Source organism: Apis dorsata, unplaced genomic scaffold (genome assembly GCF_000469605.1).
Source record: "Apis dorsata unplaced genomic scaffold, Apis dorsata 1.3 scaffold_1121, whole genome shotgun sequence".
Lineage (NCBI taxonomy): Eukaryota > Metazoa > Arthropoda > Insecta > Hymenoptera > Apidae > Apis > Apis dorsata.
Window position 1 is genome coordinate 292875 of NW_006264219.1, and position 14627 is coordinate 307501.

At 24.9% G+C, this 14627-nt stretch overlaps 1 protein-coding gene across 1 annotated transcript in view; it reads left to right on the plus strand.

Annotated features, from left to right (window-relative positions):
- Positions 1-14627, plus strand: part of LOC102673002 (roundabout homolog 2-like) — a 47962-nt gene that overhangs the window by 29030 nt on the left and 4305 nt on the right. Inside the window, exons 3-7 of the mRNA XM_006624786.2 lie at positions 9976-10129; positions 12368-12498; positions 13028-13294; positions 13397-13677; positions 13804-14325. Coding sequence (XP_006624849.1) covers positions 9976-10129; positions 12368-12498; positions 13028-13294; positions 13397-13677; positions 13804-14325 — 1355 coding nt within the window. The remainder of the gene's footprint in view (positions 1-9975; positions 10130-12367; positions 12499-13027; positions 13295-13396; positions 13678-13803; positions 14326-14627) is intronic.

Sequence of the window (14627 nt, forward strand, 5' to 3'; positions counted from 1 at the left end):
GAAGAAAAAATATAATTTATAGAGACACAAAACAAAATAAAGATAAATTGTTTCATGCTTCTCTTTTTTAAAAAAAGTTCAAAAAAAATTCATTCAATTATTCAACAATTAAAATAGCTAACTAGGTTCTTAACTTACGCACATATATAAGTATATATTTATTTGTTCATACAAGTAATCAAATTGTAATTGACCGCTCGGTATATTTTTTTCCTTCCTAACCTACACACAGATCTTTCTATAGATTTACACGTTTCAAGTGGTAAAGAGTAAATGCTGTTGAAACAACGGCTCCATTCAGTTCGAATGGTATAGTAGGTATTTCCGGCGTGGACAGCTAAGTTTGCAATGCACAGTCTGAGAGTCGCGGCGCATACAAACGCTTATCGCAACATACAATCTACGAACACTGATAGATATCGAACAGCCACAATTTTCATCCATATTCGCGTTTATATTTGTATTTATGTTATTACCCGAATTTTATTTCTATTTTTTCAACTTTTTATTTTAATTTACACAAAATTGCTTTAAAAATATCGAAAAAGAAAAGTAAATAGTACAAAAAATATTAGATATTCTTTTTATAAATGCAACACTGTATGTGCAATTAATAATTATTTTTTTAGATAAAAATGTATATTTTTTTTTAAATATAGATCAATTTTTTCGCCATTTTATGTAAAAAATTATTGAATAATGAAAAATATAAAAAATGATTAATCCTCGAGATAGTTTAACTGTATTAAACTTGATATGTGAAAAATAAAGAAAGCAGAATAGACAAATATTACATGTTTCTTATCTTTTATATGATGATATGATATGATATGATATGATTTAAATGAAACAAAATTTGAATTAAAATATCTCCTAAATTAATTTTTTTTCAATCATATTATCCCTATTTTTTTTTTTTTTTTTTTTAAAAAAAAAAAATATTTTTTTGCATAAATCGGGGGGTCGTTTTTTTTTTTTATAAAAAAAAAAAACGACCCCCCGTTTTATGCAAAAAAATATTTTTTTCATTTAAAAAAAAAAAAATTTAAATTAAAAATTTCCCAAAATTAATTTTTTTTCAATCATATTATCCCTATTTTTTTTTTTTTTTTTTTAATAAAATAAAAAGACGACTCCTCGATTTATGCAAAAGAATATTTTTTTCATTTAAAAAAAAATATAATTGTTGATTGCACATGCATTATTAATACTGTATTAATAATGCTGTTATGAAACAATTTAAATTACCATATAACTTTTTATTATCAAAATTATGTTTTATATGTTTATATCTTATATAAAATATTTGTATAAATTTGAAATTCTATAAATTTCTGAATGAAATTTAGTTATACATATTGAAAAAAAGAACTTTTTATGCAATATAAAATTAATTGACTATATGCATTCTTTTTGATATTCTTTTGCATCCATGTAAGCATCATAGGGGTAGTAATCAGACATATTCCTTCACTCCCGTATGCACGTAGTATAAATCCCGTTTCTACCCAGTATGCGATGTACCTCTGTGATATATGTGCGTGAGTACGTCCAACTGCCACGCCTACCGACACTACGGTTTAATTGAGTAATCGAGTACCCTCACGACGTTGCCTGAACCAGGAGGAGAGTCACTTTCGACTCGTATTCCCCTCCTCTTTCCTATCAATCCTCTTGTATATTCCCACTCCCTCCCTTGATTTTTCCTATCACTGGTCACTTTAGTTCACATTAGTTTATTCGAGAAAATTAATAATATAAAGAAATATTGTCCTCTTTATTTAAAATTTTTTTAAATTTTTATCTAGAATTTTCTTATTTTTCTATTTAAGTAAGATAAAAAGGCCTATATGTTTTTTAGGAATGTAAAATCAGACCTAATTTATTTTTTCTAACAAAGTTAAAGAATGTTATAAGAAGATATTAAATTGAAAATACAACTTGAAGTATTTCAAGTTGTATGCATTTTTTAAAATTTTGAATAAAATTATAAAGTTTATATGCTTTTTAAGAATCTAAAATTTATTCTTTCTAATAAGGATATCACAGAGAAAATATTAAATTGAAAATATATTAAAATATCTCAGTTGAAAATAAATTGAAAATGTGTTGAAATATTTCAATTTCTATGCATTTTTTAATTTTTAGATGAAGTTAAAAAGCCCTGTATATTTTTCAAGAATTTACAATTAAGTTTAATTTATTTTTCACAAGGACATCATAGAGAAAATATTTAATTAAAAATATATTGAAATATTTCAATTAAAAATACGTTGAAAATATCTCAAATTTTATACGTTTTTTAATATATGAATAAAGTTAGAAAATTTTGTATAATCTTTAGAAATTTAGAATCAATTTAATTTTTTTCCTAATAAGGATGTCATACAGAAAATAAAAAAAAAATTTTACTTTCATATATTTCAAAATGCAGAGCAAAATAAAATAATGAAAAAAGACATTTTATTGTTATATATAAGATAAGATAACAAGACTTTACATTAAACTTAGAAATCTAATAATATTTTTGCAAGTGTGATAATATTATTTGGAAAAGTGATAACGCAAAGAAGCAAAGAAATTATCAAACGAATATACCTATATTATAATAAAATTCAAATTAAAAAAAAGAAATTAAAAGAAATATACTAGCCGTAAGATCGGGTAGCGTGTGACGTGAATTGTATCGCTCGTCCGGCTTAGGGAAATCAGGGACTCCATGTGACAGGAACCAGACAGAAACGATGCAATTTAAATGTTAAGCGAACGGTCACGGTATCGTATAGGCAGGTACCATACGTAACGCGTATTTTACCAAGATAGAGTGTGCGTGTTAACGGGATTTCGTGAATTCAAATGCGACAGTTAAATCGAATCTGCTGTCGTATAAACTTCTTCCCCTCTTCCTTTCTTCTGTCGAAATTGGTCAAAGACATTAACTTCATGAACGTGGAGAATCACGATGGACCGGATCTATTAATGGGTTTAAGATACATGTATGAGAATCTTCAATACCAAACGGATATCTAAAAAGAACAGCGTAATGTCTATGACATCGATTTAAAAAAAAAATCACAAGAAAAATAGTTACTATGTTGATATGTATGTAATATTTATGTATAATATTTATTTATAATTATATACACATAATTTGTTAAAATTTTGGAATTACTTTTTCAATTGCAACTACATTGAATTTTTTTTTATTATAAACTAGCGCTTACTAATAATAATTTCATTTATATCGATATTTCATGAAAAAAGTTTTAAGTTTTAAAGTTACAACATTTTAACCTAATGTGAGGTTATGTTCTTGCATTTATGGAACATATTATCGATTCGAATCTTTGACCAGTAGGATATGCATAGTATGTATGTATGATATGCATAGTATGTATGTTTAGAGATAAATATTAATTACCTCAGCTAAGAGGCAACAACTTTGTCTGGTCTCCGATGGTTGTCTATCGAATAGTCACACGAGGGCACGAACGCTGCACACTCGTGTCTATTTATATCGAATCCGTGGGCATACCGGACCAGACTGGCGCGTCGCAAGCAACTCTGCTGCACCGACAATTCCTGCGTCAACACGTAGACAATCTTAAACATTTCAAATTTTCTTATGAATTTATCACATCGTCCACTCAAAATCATTAAAATAATTGTAACGAGAGGAATGAGTTCTAAGTAGAAAGGAAACAATCAATCTACGCACAAGTACTTATTCTCCGTACTTGCATAGCCCGTGTTTCCCAACCTTTTTTGGTTAACGATACATTTTAAAATTTGTTAGATTTTTCATAATATATTTAAAATAATGATAATTTAATAATGATATTTTTAAAATGATTTTTAAAATAAAAATTTTAATGTATTTTAAACTATAACACATTTTTTATATTTGTTATAATTTATTATTTATTTAAAAAAGAAAAATTATTTAAAAAATAGATCGCTAAATAATTACAATAATTTGATTTGCACATCTAATAACATAGATTTTCATTAACATTTCGATCTAATTAACATAGACACAAACAATTATATTTAAGTAATAATGATTTTTAATTGATGCATCAATTCATGAATTAGATTTTTAACTACGAATATTATCTATGAAATATTAATAAATATTATATATATATTTAGATATTTAGATATTTAAATAAGTAGATTTAAATAGATAGATATTTTATAAAGTTTAATAAAATTTTCGCGATACATTGGCATGTCGACATTAGTTGTACATATTATATATATTTATCTATATTCAAGATTGTCCATTACATATCAATTCAATCAATGAAAATAAATAGAAAAAATTATAATCCATAAATTTATAAATGATAACAATTAACATAACATTATTAATATATATATACGAATTGATATTTGAATTATTGTAGATAAAATAATGGATTTCTTAATAAAACTTTTAAAATAATAAAATAATTAGGTAATTTTATCTAAAATAATAATAATGATAAAAATTGATAAAAATTTTTTTCAACAAATTCAATACAATTTGCGTTTTATAATTAATTTTAAAATATATAATTTTTTATATTAATTTTTAATTGCATATTTTTATATTCATATTATTTTTATATTCATATTTCACAATTTAAATTTTTCCTATTTACATTGCTTGTTCTTTTAATTGAATCTTTTTAAAAATTCTTTTAATGTAATTATTAAATTTTATATATTATGTTAAATTTAAAATTTTTATAAAAAATCATTCAAATTCATTATGAAACATAATTCATTAAAAAATAATTTATTTTTTTACAATAAAATAATTGATAAAACATTATTAATTATTTATCCAAGTTGCATTAAGATAATTTTAATGTTATTTTAAATTTACATATAATAAATATTACTTTTATCATTAAATATTGAATGGTTCCATGTATATATGAAATTGAATATATATATATGTATATATATATATATATATATACAATATATCAAAATATAATGAAAAAATATAAGAAATGAAGAGACCATATATGTACATACACACTACTTGTTTCTAGAACATACGAAAGTAGTAGTCTCCATTTTCGTAACAAGAATGTTATTCTCGCATTCACACTCTAGAGTGTACACTCTATGCTCGAAGATTTCTATGTGTAAGATTAGAATTTTGTTCATTCCCTTTCGCTCGTTAGAATAACTTCTATACGTATAAATCGAAATATAATCTTACTTTACTTAAATTACGTATTTATCACGTGCAATTATTATATTTCTGCAATTTGAATTCGATTATTTTTATAAATCAAACTTTTATTATTACTATTTCTATAATTATAAAGTAAATTATCTAAATCATCTATATTAAAATTATTCAATAATATCTCTTTTTTTTTCAATTGTGTTAAACACAATAATTTTTATTCTAAAAATAAAAAATGAAATTTACGAATTTTTCTTTTTTAAAGTTTTTATAATTGGAAAAACATTAAACTTTACAAAGTTTTTATATGTTAAATTTTCATTCGTTATTTATCGATAAGATAAAACTTTCATACTCAACTCGAAGAATTTACCTTTTTTTTTTAAATTCGAGTTATCGAAGTTCGACCTTTAAATTAAAATAAAAGGATTTTGAACAAAATCGATTAAGCAAATTTACATAAGATAAAGTTTTAAATATCTCGATGATATAACTTGGAAATGATAATAAGTAATATACAAGATTTTAATGTAAATTTTACATACTGCGCATGGTTTGATTCAAAATCGAAGAATCACCCGATAAGTAGTTTGCGAAGTAGACGCCTACTTACGCCTACCTTATGTGTGTATGGATTCGCGAACAGCTATCCGTATACGGATATACTCTCGTATATCTGTATACAAGTACAAGCAGCGGTCACCTTTCGAGACTTGGCTGAAACTCTCGGCAAGGCATCGAGTCTCAGAGAAGTATACAACATGCAAGCATACTAACGTATACCCATACGAAGATAGCCCTGTGGCCATTTGCATTGAATACGCTCTTACCTACCGAGCGAATATCCCTTTTACGTAGGCAATGCCACCGCTGCCACTGCTTCTCGCCCTTTCTAACCGGTCCTTGTACCATTGTGTTTATTTTGTTTATACTCTTTAATTATACCGAATACCTATACGGCATTGAAAAACACCGATACAAAAAAATATTTTCTATCTGAAAGACAACCAAGATATTCCCTTTGTGTCCGTTATTATACACTATATTATACTGTACCATGATTCAATTCATCTATATTCTAGAGTTGGTATCTATGAATATATACAAGATATTAATATATTCGTGAGACATTTTTGGAAGGTCAATTCTAAAAATTAAAATGAACAAATGTTGGTATAGAAAAATTTCGCTTGAGATTTATTTATTAAATTATAAATAATTTAAATTCGCATTAAATGAAGTGAGATCAAAAAGGAGTGCAATGTGATGGAGATAGAACGGTTTCACTCGGTATCTAACGCAAATTTTAATTGCTTCTAATTTAATAAATAAATCTCAATTTTTGATATTTTTGTATATAAATATTTTTTTATTTTAGCTCTTATAATCGACTTCAAAGATATTTATTATTATTATACTCTTCAAAGATATTCCACAAATATCTTAATATTTTGTGTACATAATATATATCTAAGATATGTATATATCTTATACATGTATAGAAAATTTTAGTTTCGCGTATTCCTATAATATATATTAGATCAGAAAATAAGCGTATGCCGGATATCATGTATTATCATTTTATTCTATTTTAAAATCCATAGATGGAAAATGAAAAAAAAAGTTGATAAAATTTCATAATAATAAAATATATTTAGTTATTTTAAAAAACTTTAAATATAATAGATAGAAATAAAAACAAATTTTAATTTTTCTTTTAAATAATTAAATAATAATAGTTAAATTATATACTATTACTTTTCTTATAAATATCAGAAAATATTTATATATATAAATACCATAAAATATTTATATATATAAAATTTATATAGAATATAGTTTTACTGAAATAAAATAAAAAATTTAGTTTATAACTAAAAAGCTAAAATTTAATAAATAACTATAACTAAAAATTTTTCTGTTAATTCAGAAATATATATCCAAGGAAAGTAAAATATTACAATTTCCAGAATCGAAGACATATTATCATGCAATCTAATTGTTCTATTTATGCGTGATTATCTATAAAGATAAAGTTTAAAAGAGGTAAACAAAGTTTTACGAATGAAATGAATATATATCAAATATAAATTCAATAGATATAACTCGAAAACCAATTTACTTGGTTTCTTGATGAATTTTTTCTATCTTACGATAAATGTTTCGAAACGAAACGTTCGTAACGGTTCTACTTTAACGAAGAATGGTCACAGGTTGTTGCGATCATTCGAGTCGTTTGCATACACCATCATTCTATCCATCTTGTAACAAGAGCTACCCCGATTTTGAAGTAGTCGTCTCGCGCAGATGGTGCTACTCCCGCACGGTCTAACAGGCATAGTCGTTTGTCTCGTTCGTACACGCGTAGCATGAAGGGAACGCGCGCCTGCTGCTCTCATTAGTTGGTTCCTGCGGCACGCGAAAAAGCCTGAGGGGTTATATGACCGGCAGGGGTGAGAATAGCAAAAAAGACGGCTGGGGTGAGACGGGAGATCCAAGAACCCTTCAATTCTTTCGCTCCAGATCTAGCGTCCGTTAATTGGAGGTTGTTTGACTACGCACGAACTTCACCCTCCTCTCCCTTCCCAATTTCTTCTTTCTGAGTTTGTACGGTCTTTCATAGTTTTTCAACGCCCCTCCCTAGTTATCGCTCTTTCTTTCTCCCGCCATCTATCAACCTTCATTCGAATCAAAATTTATTATTACCTACGCATCGGCCATCTGGTGGTCGCTAGTAATGGTAAATCATTTCGGTGATTGTAGAGTAATCGAACAAGTAATCGAACAATAAAAAATTTCAATTCTTTGTTTGTAATTAGATGTTATTTAGCTATAGAGTTATATTTGTTGTTTCTTCGATCGTTGAAAGAATTGATATTGCGAAAATATATGTATGGAAAAATGGAATGAACGAAAAAAAAGGAAAAGTCGGAAAAGCGTTAAAAAGTAGATGAAAAGCTGTTCAAACTCTACCACACGAGTGTAGAATTGTTTGTATGGTGCTAACGATGAACAAACAGAGCGGAACGGCTTAGCCGATACACCGACTATGTCGCGTGACTCATCATCATTCGACTGGAGACCGAAACGATCAAAGAGAAAGGACTAGGATGAGTTTACGAGCGTGGTATCCTGCAATCTCATGATTCATCTTCTACTTTTAATTAATTGTTTTATACGAATTATTTATTTCGTTTCTATTTTTCAATATATTTAAAATATAATTTATTTATCTTTTCTGTTAATAAAAATTTGTTTTACGTATGAACAAATTTCAAATAATAATAAAGAAATTTCATAAACCTAATATTATATTCTGAATACTGCACTTTTATTTATTATAAAATAAAGATGAAAGTTCCAAGACCTCAATAGTCAATCGAATATAAAATTTGGAGGAGTGTTAAGAAGAAAAGGAGATACAGACATAAATATGAAATTTCAACTTTGTATATTCTCTAATTTTTGAGATATTAATAAAAAATTTTCAGACTATACATTGAATTCTGCTTATATAAATGCAACTAATATAATCGTTTTCGCTGTAGAAGTCTATCTAATATTTTATCTAATATTTTATCTAGTCAAACTTGTTATTAATAAAATATTACATGTAAAACTTTCAGTTTCTTTCAAAAATCGTAAATATTGGCGACCTCCTTAGAGAGATTTTTAATTCCAATCCAATACTCATTACGGGATCGATTCTATTCGAAACGTGCTTAAAATAGCAATTGTCACATTTGCATATCAAATGATTTTACTTGCAAATTAGTATTTTTTTTATTCTTACGTAAAACATTGTATCTGGTATTTTGTAAGTTAAATGTGTTTAATTTCTTGAGAATGAGTAATCAAATTTTTGGATTATAAATATTATATTATAATAGATATTAAAGCTAATGCAATTACATATTATCGGTTACTTAATAATCGATTACAAGTACAGTAAAAATTGTTGTATTTAATTGTTAATAATATTTGAATTATTATAGACAATAATGTCTATGTACGCAACTTTCAATGTATAACATCGAAGTTTTTTATTATTATCTCAAAAATCAAATAGATATCGGAAATTAAAATTTTAAGTTCTTTCTGAATGATCACTTTTCCAAATTTTATATCGATTGACATTTTTGGAACTATATTTATTTAAAATAAGATTGTTTTATTAAAATGTTTTTCATGGAGTAATAAAAATAAACATAAAATTAGTTTCATTGCATTATTTAAAGAAAAATAAAGATAAATTTATTTTTAAATTGTTTAATTGTGTAATTATTTTACAGTAATTTAAAAATATTTTGTAGACATGATATTTTTCATTTAATTGAAAGTAAAAATATTTTATTTTTCAAGTGTTGTTTGCTGAGTTGCTTCTCAAGTTTTTCACAAAGTTTACAGAAGAATCTCACAAAATCAAGCACCATAAATTTAAAATATTATTTTCGAAATTAAATAAGATAAATGTCTTATACTTTTAATTAGAATAAATAAATTAATATTTAAAATTTATTTTGAAAATTGATTATCTTTAATATGATAATATTATTTTTTTTTCTTTATTTTCTTTAATTTTCGTGTAAATCGTATTATAATTTTAAAAAAATATGTATTTCATTTCAAAATAATTTTTGTTTTCTAATACGATTAATCGTTAGAAAAATAATTTACGGGAAAATATTAAATGTAAAAATGTAACATTATTGAATTATAAACTTCGTAAATGAAAATCTCTATAATCTATTTAACTGAACAATTATCTCATCTATTATTTGTTACAGTGTTGAGAGATGAATTTCGTGCAGAACCCCAAAACACAAGAGTTGCAGCCGGAGAGACTGCATTATTAGAGTGTGGTCCGCCCAGAGGTCATCCAGAGCCAACATTACATTGGAAAAGAAATGGTCACACGATAGATTTGGAAACTACTAAACGGTAATATGCATTCTATTTAATTGAAATTAATAATGAGAAAAAATAATAATAATATTGAGAAATTCTTCTAATATTAAATTTAACAAATTTTTATTAATTGATTATTGTATATCTATATTAAATAAAATTGAATTGAATAAATATATCTATCATTTATACAAAGTAAACAAAATAATAAATATTTAATTACTTTAATATATTTAATTACTTGAAATATTTCACTCATTTATAATGATATTAAATGTGAAACAAAATAAATAATTTCAAGGAATGTATATTTTGATATTATTAATTCGTAAGATAATATATAAAGGACTTATACATATTTTTTAAATGAATAATTTTTTTAGGTTGATACAACTCACTATTTCTTACAATAAAATATTTTTAATAATTTGAAATAATTTGAAATAAAATATTAAACATTGAATATTTCAATATTATTTGAAAAATTATTTGAAAATACTATTTTGTTTAATATTTAAATCACAAGTAAATTATTTATTATTTATTATTTACTATTTATTATTACATTATTGAAAATAAGATACATAAATGATGATACAAAAAATAAAAATTAATTCGAATATTTTGTTGTACATTATTGTGATTTTAATATATTATATCTTATTATAAAGTTAAATTGATTAGAAATTGATTATTCAAAATACTATTTCTTTAAAAATAATATTTTAATAAAAAATTTATTCCCAAAATCTTGTCTTATTCAAAGAAATAAAAATATTCATTTTTATTTATCTATTTGAAAAATCTATTTTTTCCAATTTTGAATTGGAAAATCCAATCCATACGTATATATTGAAAAATCATTAATTTAAAAAATATTTTAATTCAAATTTTGATTGAAAAAACATTTACTAAAAAATAAAAAAAATAATTATTATATGAAAAATAAAGAAAATATAAAATGATATTTTGCTGTTTTTGTTATAATAAGTTTATAAAATTCAAATATTTTCTAAACCATTTTTTCACATAACTAATATTTTTCATAGGAAATAATATGTTATGTTGACGAATGCATGAAAAATTATGTGATTCTTAAAGAACAATGTGATATTTATTATATATATAATATATAATATATAATATATATAATTATATATAATTATATGATATTTAAAGAACAAAGTTGATTTGTAAAAATTTTTTACATATTAATTTAAGAAAATAATAATATAAATATTAAAATATACATCTTTTGAAACCATTCAATTTTTATCTGAAACATTTTTTTTATATTATTGAAACGAACGAGATAAAAGAATCAAATTATTTTATATATATATTATATATATATTAACATGTATTATTAACATGTTTATTTTTAATTTTAATAATACAAAAAAAATTTTTAAATAAAAATTGTAGAAAGAGATATAATTTAATGTTCAATTTTTTTAAATGTAAAAATCATGTGAAAATCAAGCTTACTTTTTTAAGATTTTTTTTAGATTTATATAATTTTTAATGTAATAATTTATGGGATATATTATTAGTTTTAAAAAAATATTAATCTATTTTTGAAAAAAAATTCAATTTAGAAAATATTTTAATTGATCAATGATCAATCTTGTAAAAATTATTGTTTGAAAGAAGGAAAGTGAAAATATACGTATAAATTTACAATTTGATAAATAATAATATTGATTGCTATTCTTCATTCCTCATTAGTAATGCCATTATTTCTGTTCATATGGTGTTAACGATTTTCAATAATTCAAATTATAACATTATCAATTGTATTTTCGTTTTAAAATGCATATTCGAGTATTTTTTGTCTTTCATATGATAAATTTTACAGAGTTAAAATAAGTTAAACCGTTAATTTTTTATTGAAAATAGATATATAAACAAAATAAATATGCATATAATTATTAAAAATAGTTTTAATAATAAAAAAAATATTAATATTAAAATATATACATTTTTCGAAATCATTGAAAAATATATTCCATTTAAAAAGAAAATATAATTGACCTATATACAATATCTGTATGGCAGTTCTCTCCTTTCTATATTTTATTCAAGTTTTATCTAAAACATTTTTCCTGTCAGTAAAACTAACTAATATATTCAAACTAATATATTCAAGTTATTTCGTTCACCTCGTACTATTTTATTTTAAATTTTAAATATTATAAAATTATATTATATTATCTATATTATATCAATTATATCATATATTTAAATTTCCCGGATATTGTTTTGTTATAGTATCACTTTGGTTGATGGAGGAAATTTGATGATTTCGGATGTTCGGCAAACAGATCAGGGAAAATATCAATGCGTTGCTGAGAACATGGTAGGCGTGAAAGAATCTGCTGTGGCAACATTAACAGTTCACGGTGAGTAAACATCTGTTTAAATAAAATAGTGTATTAATATATTCGTGGCTATGATATTAATATATTTCGAGATATTTTTGGAGAATTGATTTTAGAAATCAAAACAAACACAAAAATACATAAAATAGTTTTATTTATTAAATTATAAATAATTTAAATTCGCGTTGATGAAAATATCAATGCGTTGCTAAAAACATGATAGGCGTGAAAGAGAATAGAATACGATAAAGATATAACGGAGACAAAGAAGTCTTTATTCTATTTATTACTCTCATTTCAACTAAAGTAAACATTATTTATAACAATAACATTATATATATATATTTATTACATATTACAACGTTATTTATAATAATAAATGAACTTTAATTTTTATATATCAATTTTTATATTTGTTTTAATCCCTAGAATCGATTCTCTAAATTGTTCTAATACATTACATTCCATGTACATAACATAAAAATGAATAGATTTATATATTTTTAGACATATATAGATTTATATTTTTCTATTTGCTTTTTCTCATTAGTGAAACCATTTTTCTTGTCAACTCCTGCGAATCAAACGATCTTAGCGGACCAGACTGCTGAATTCGCCTGTCGCGTGGGCGGCGATCCTCCGCCCGAGATCCTTTGGCGACGAAACGACGGGAAAATGCCAATTGGACGAGCACATATTTTGGACGATAAAAGTTTACGGATCGAAAGAGTGACGTCACAGGATCAAGGAACGTATATTTGCGATGCTGAAAACGGTGTCGGGGCCATATCAGCGAGTGCAACTTTGACAGTACATTGTGAGCAAAAAATTTATAGTATTCCTTTCTTTTGTTTGTTTCATTTCTTTTATTTCATTTTTTTTCTGCTTTTTTATTCACATTCACTCTTTCATTTTTCAGCGAGACCAGTATTCAGCAGTTTTCCAAAAGACGAGATAGTCAGCGTCGGATCAAACGTTTCGTTTTCCTGTGCGGCTCGTGGTGCACCAAAGCCTTCGATCTTTTGGACTCGGGAAGGTTCTCAAGAATTGATGTTCCCTGGAAATGAATATCAAAGTCGTTACAAAATCACAGATGATGGAAGTTTGTATATAAAAGGTGTCCTTGGAAAAGACGAAGGACACTACGTTTGCAGCGCAATCAGTCAAGCTGGTGCGAGCACAGCTACGGTTTTTCTTCAGGTATTATTTCAACATATTGAATACTTTGATATATAATTCATTATCATTAATCGTATTGATCCAATTTTCAATTTTCTATTTTTGATATTCGCCAGGTCATGATAATTGATATAAAATATTCATTAGGTTACATCGGTTGAAGAAGTTCCACCACCTGTAATCGAGATCGGGCCTACGAATCAAACATTGCCTCCGAAGAGTGATATTTCTATGCCATGTCGTGTATTTGGACGACCTACTCCAAAAATCCGATGGTATAAAGAGGACGAACTTGTACGGATCGGTAGCGATAATAAATTTACAATCGCTAGCAACGGCACTCTTTCTATAAAAAATCTTCAATTAAGCGACAGTGGAATATATAAATGCGTTGCATCTTCCGAATCTGGGAATACTTCGTGGATAGCTAGTTTAACGATTAGTCCCGGAGCAAATTATCATAGCATCATAACAGATGTATCAGCACTTCCCGAAAGTCCAAGTAAACCAAGAATAGTAAATACTACTAGTAGTACGGTCACGCTCACTTGGAGTCCGGGACATGAAGGTGCTAGCAAGATAATCGATTATACAGTTGAATATTTTGCTACAAATCCAAAGACCAGCTGGATCGTCGCTGGAACAGAAATAACAGATGATATTTATACTGTAAGAATATGCATGTATTAAGTTATCCAATAAGTAATATCGTTTTAAAAATCTAATGATAGAATTGGAATTGAATTAAAATTTTCTTTTTAAAATTTGTCTAAATTTATCCTATATTATATATATTTTTTATAAGAAAATATTTATTCTTTCTATGAAATTATTATGAAAAGAAATGAGAATTTTTAATATTAGATAAAATTTTTTTAAATTTTTATTTTTTATAATATAAGAAATTCTTTTCATATAAAAAAATTTTTATAATTATTGTTGAAAAGAATCATTTAAAATAATATATAATA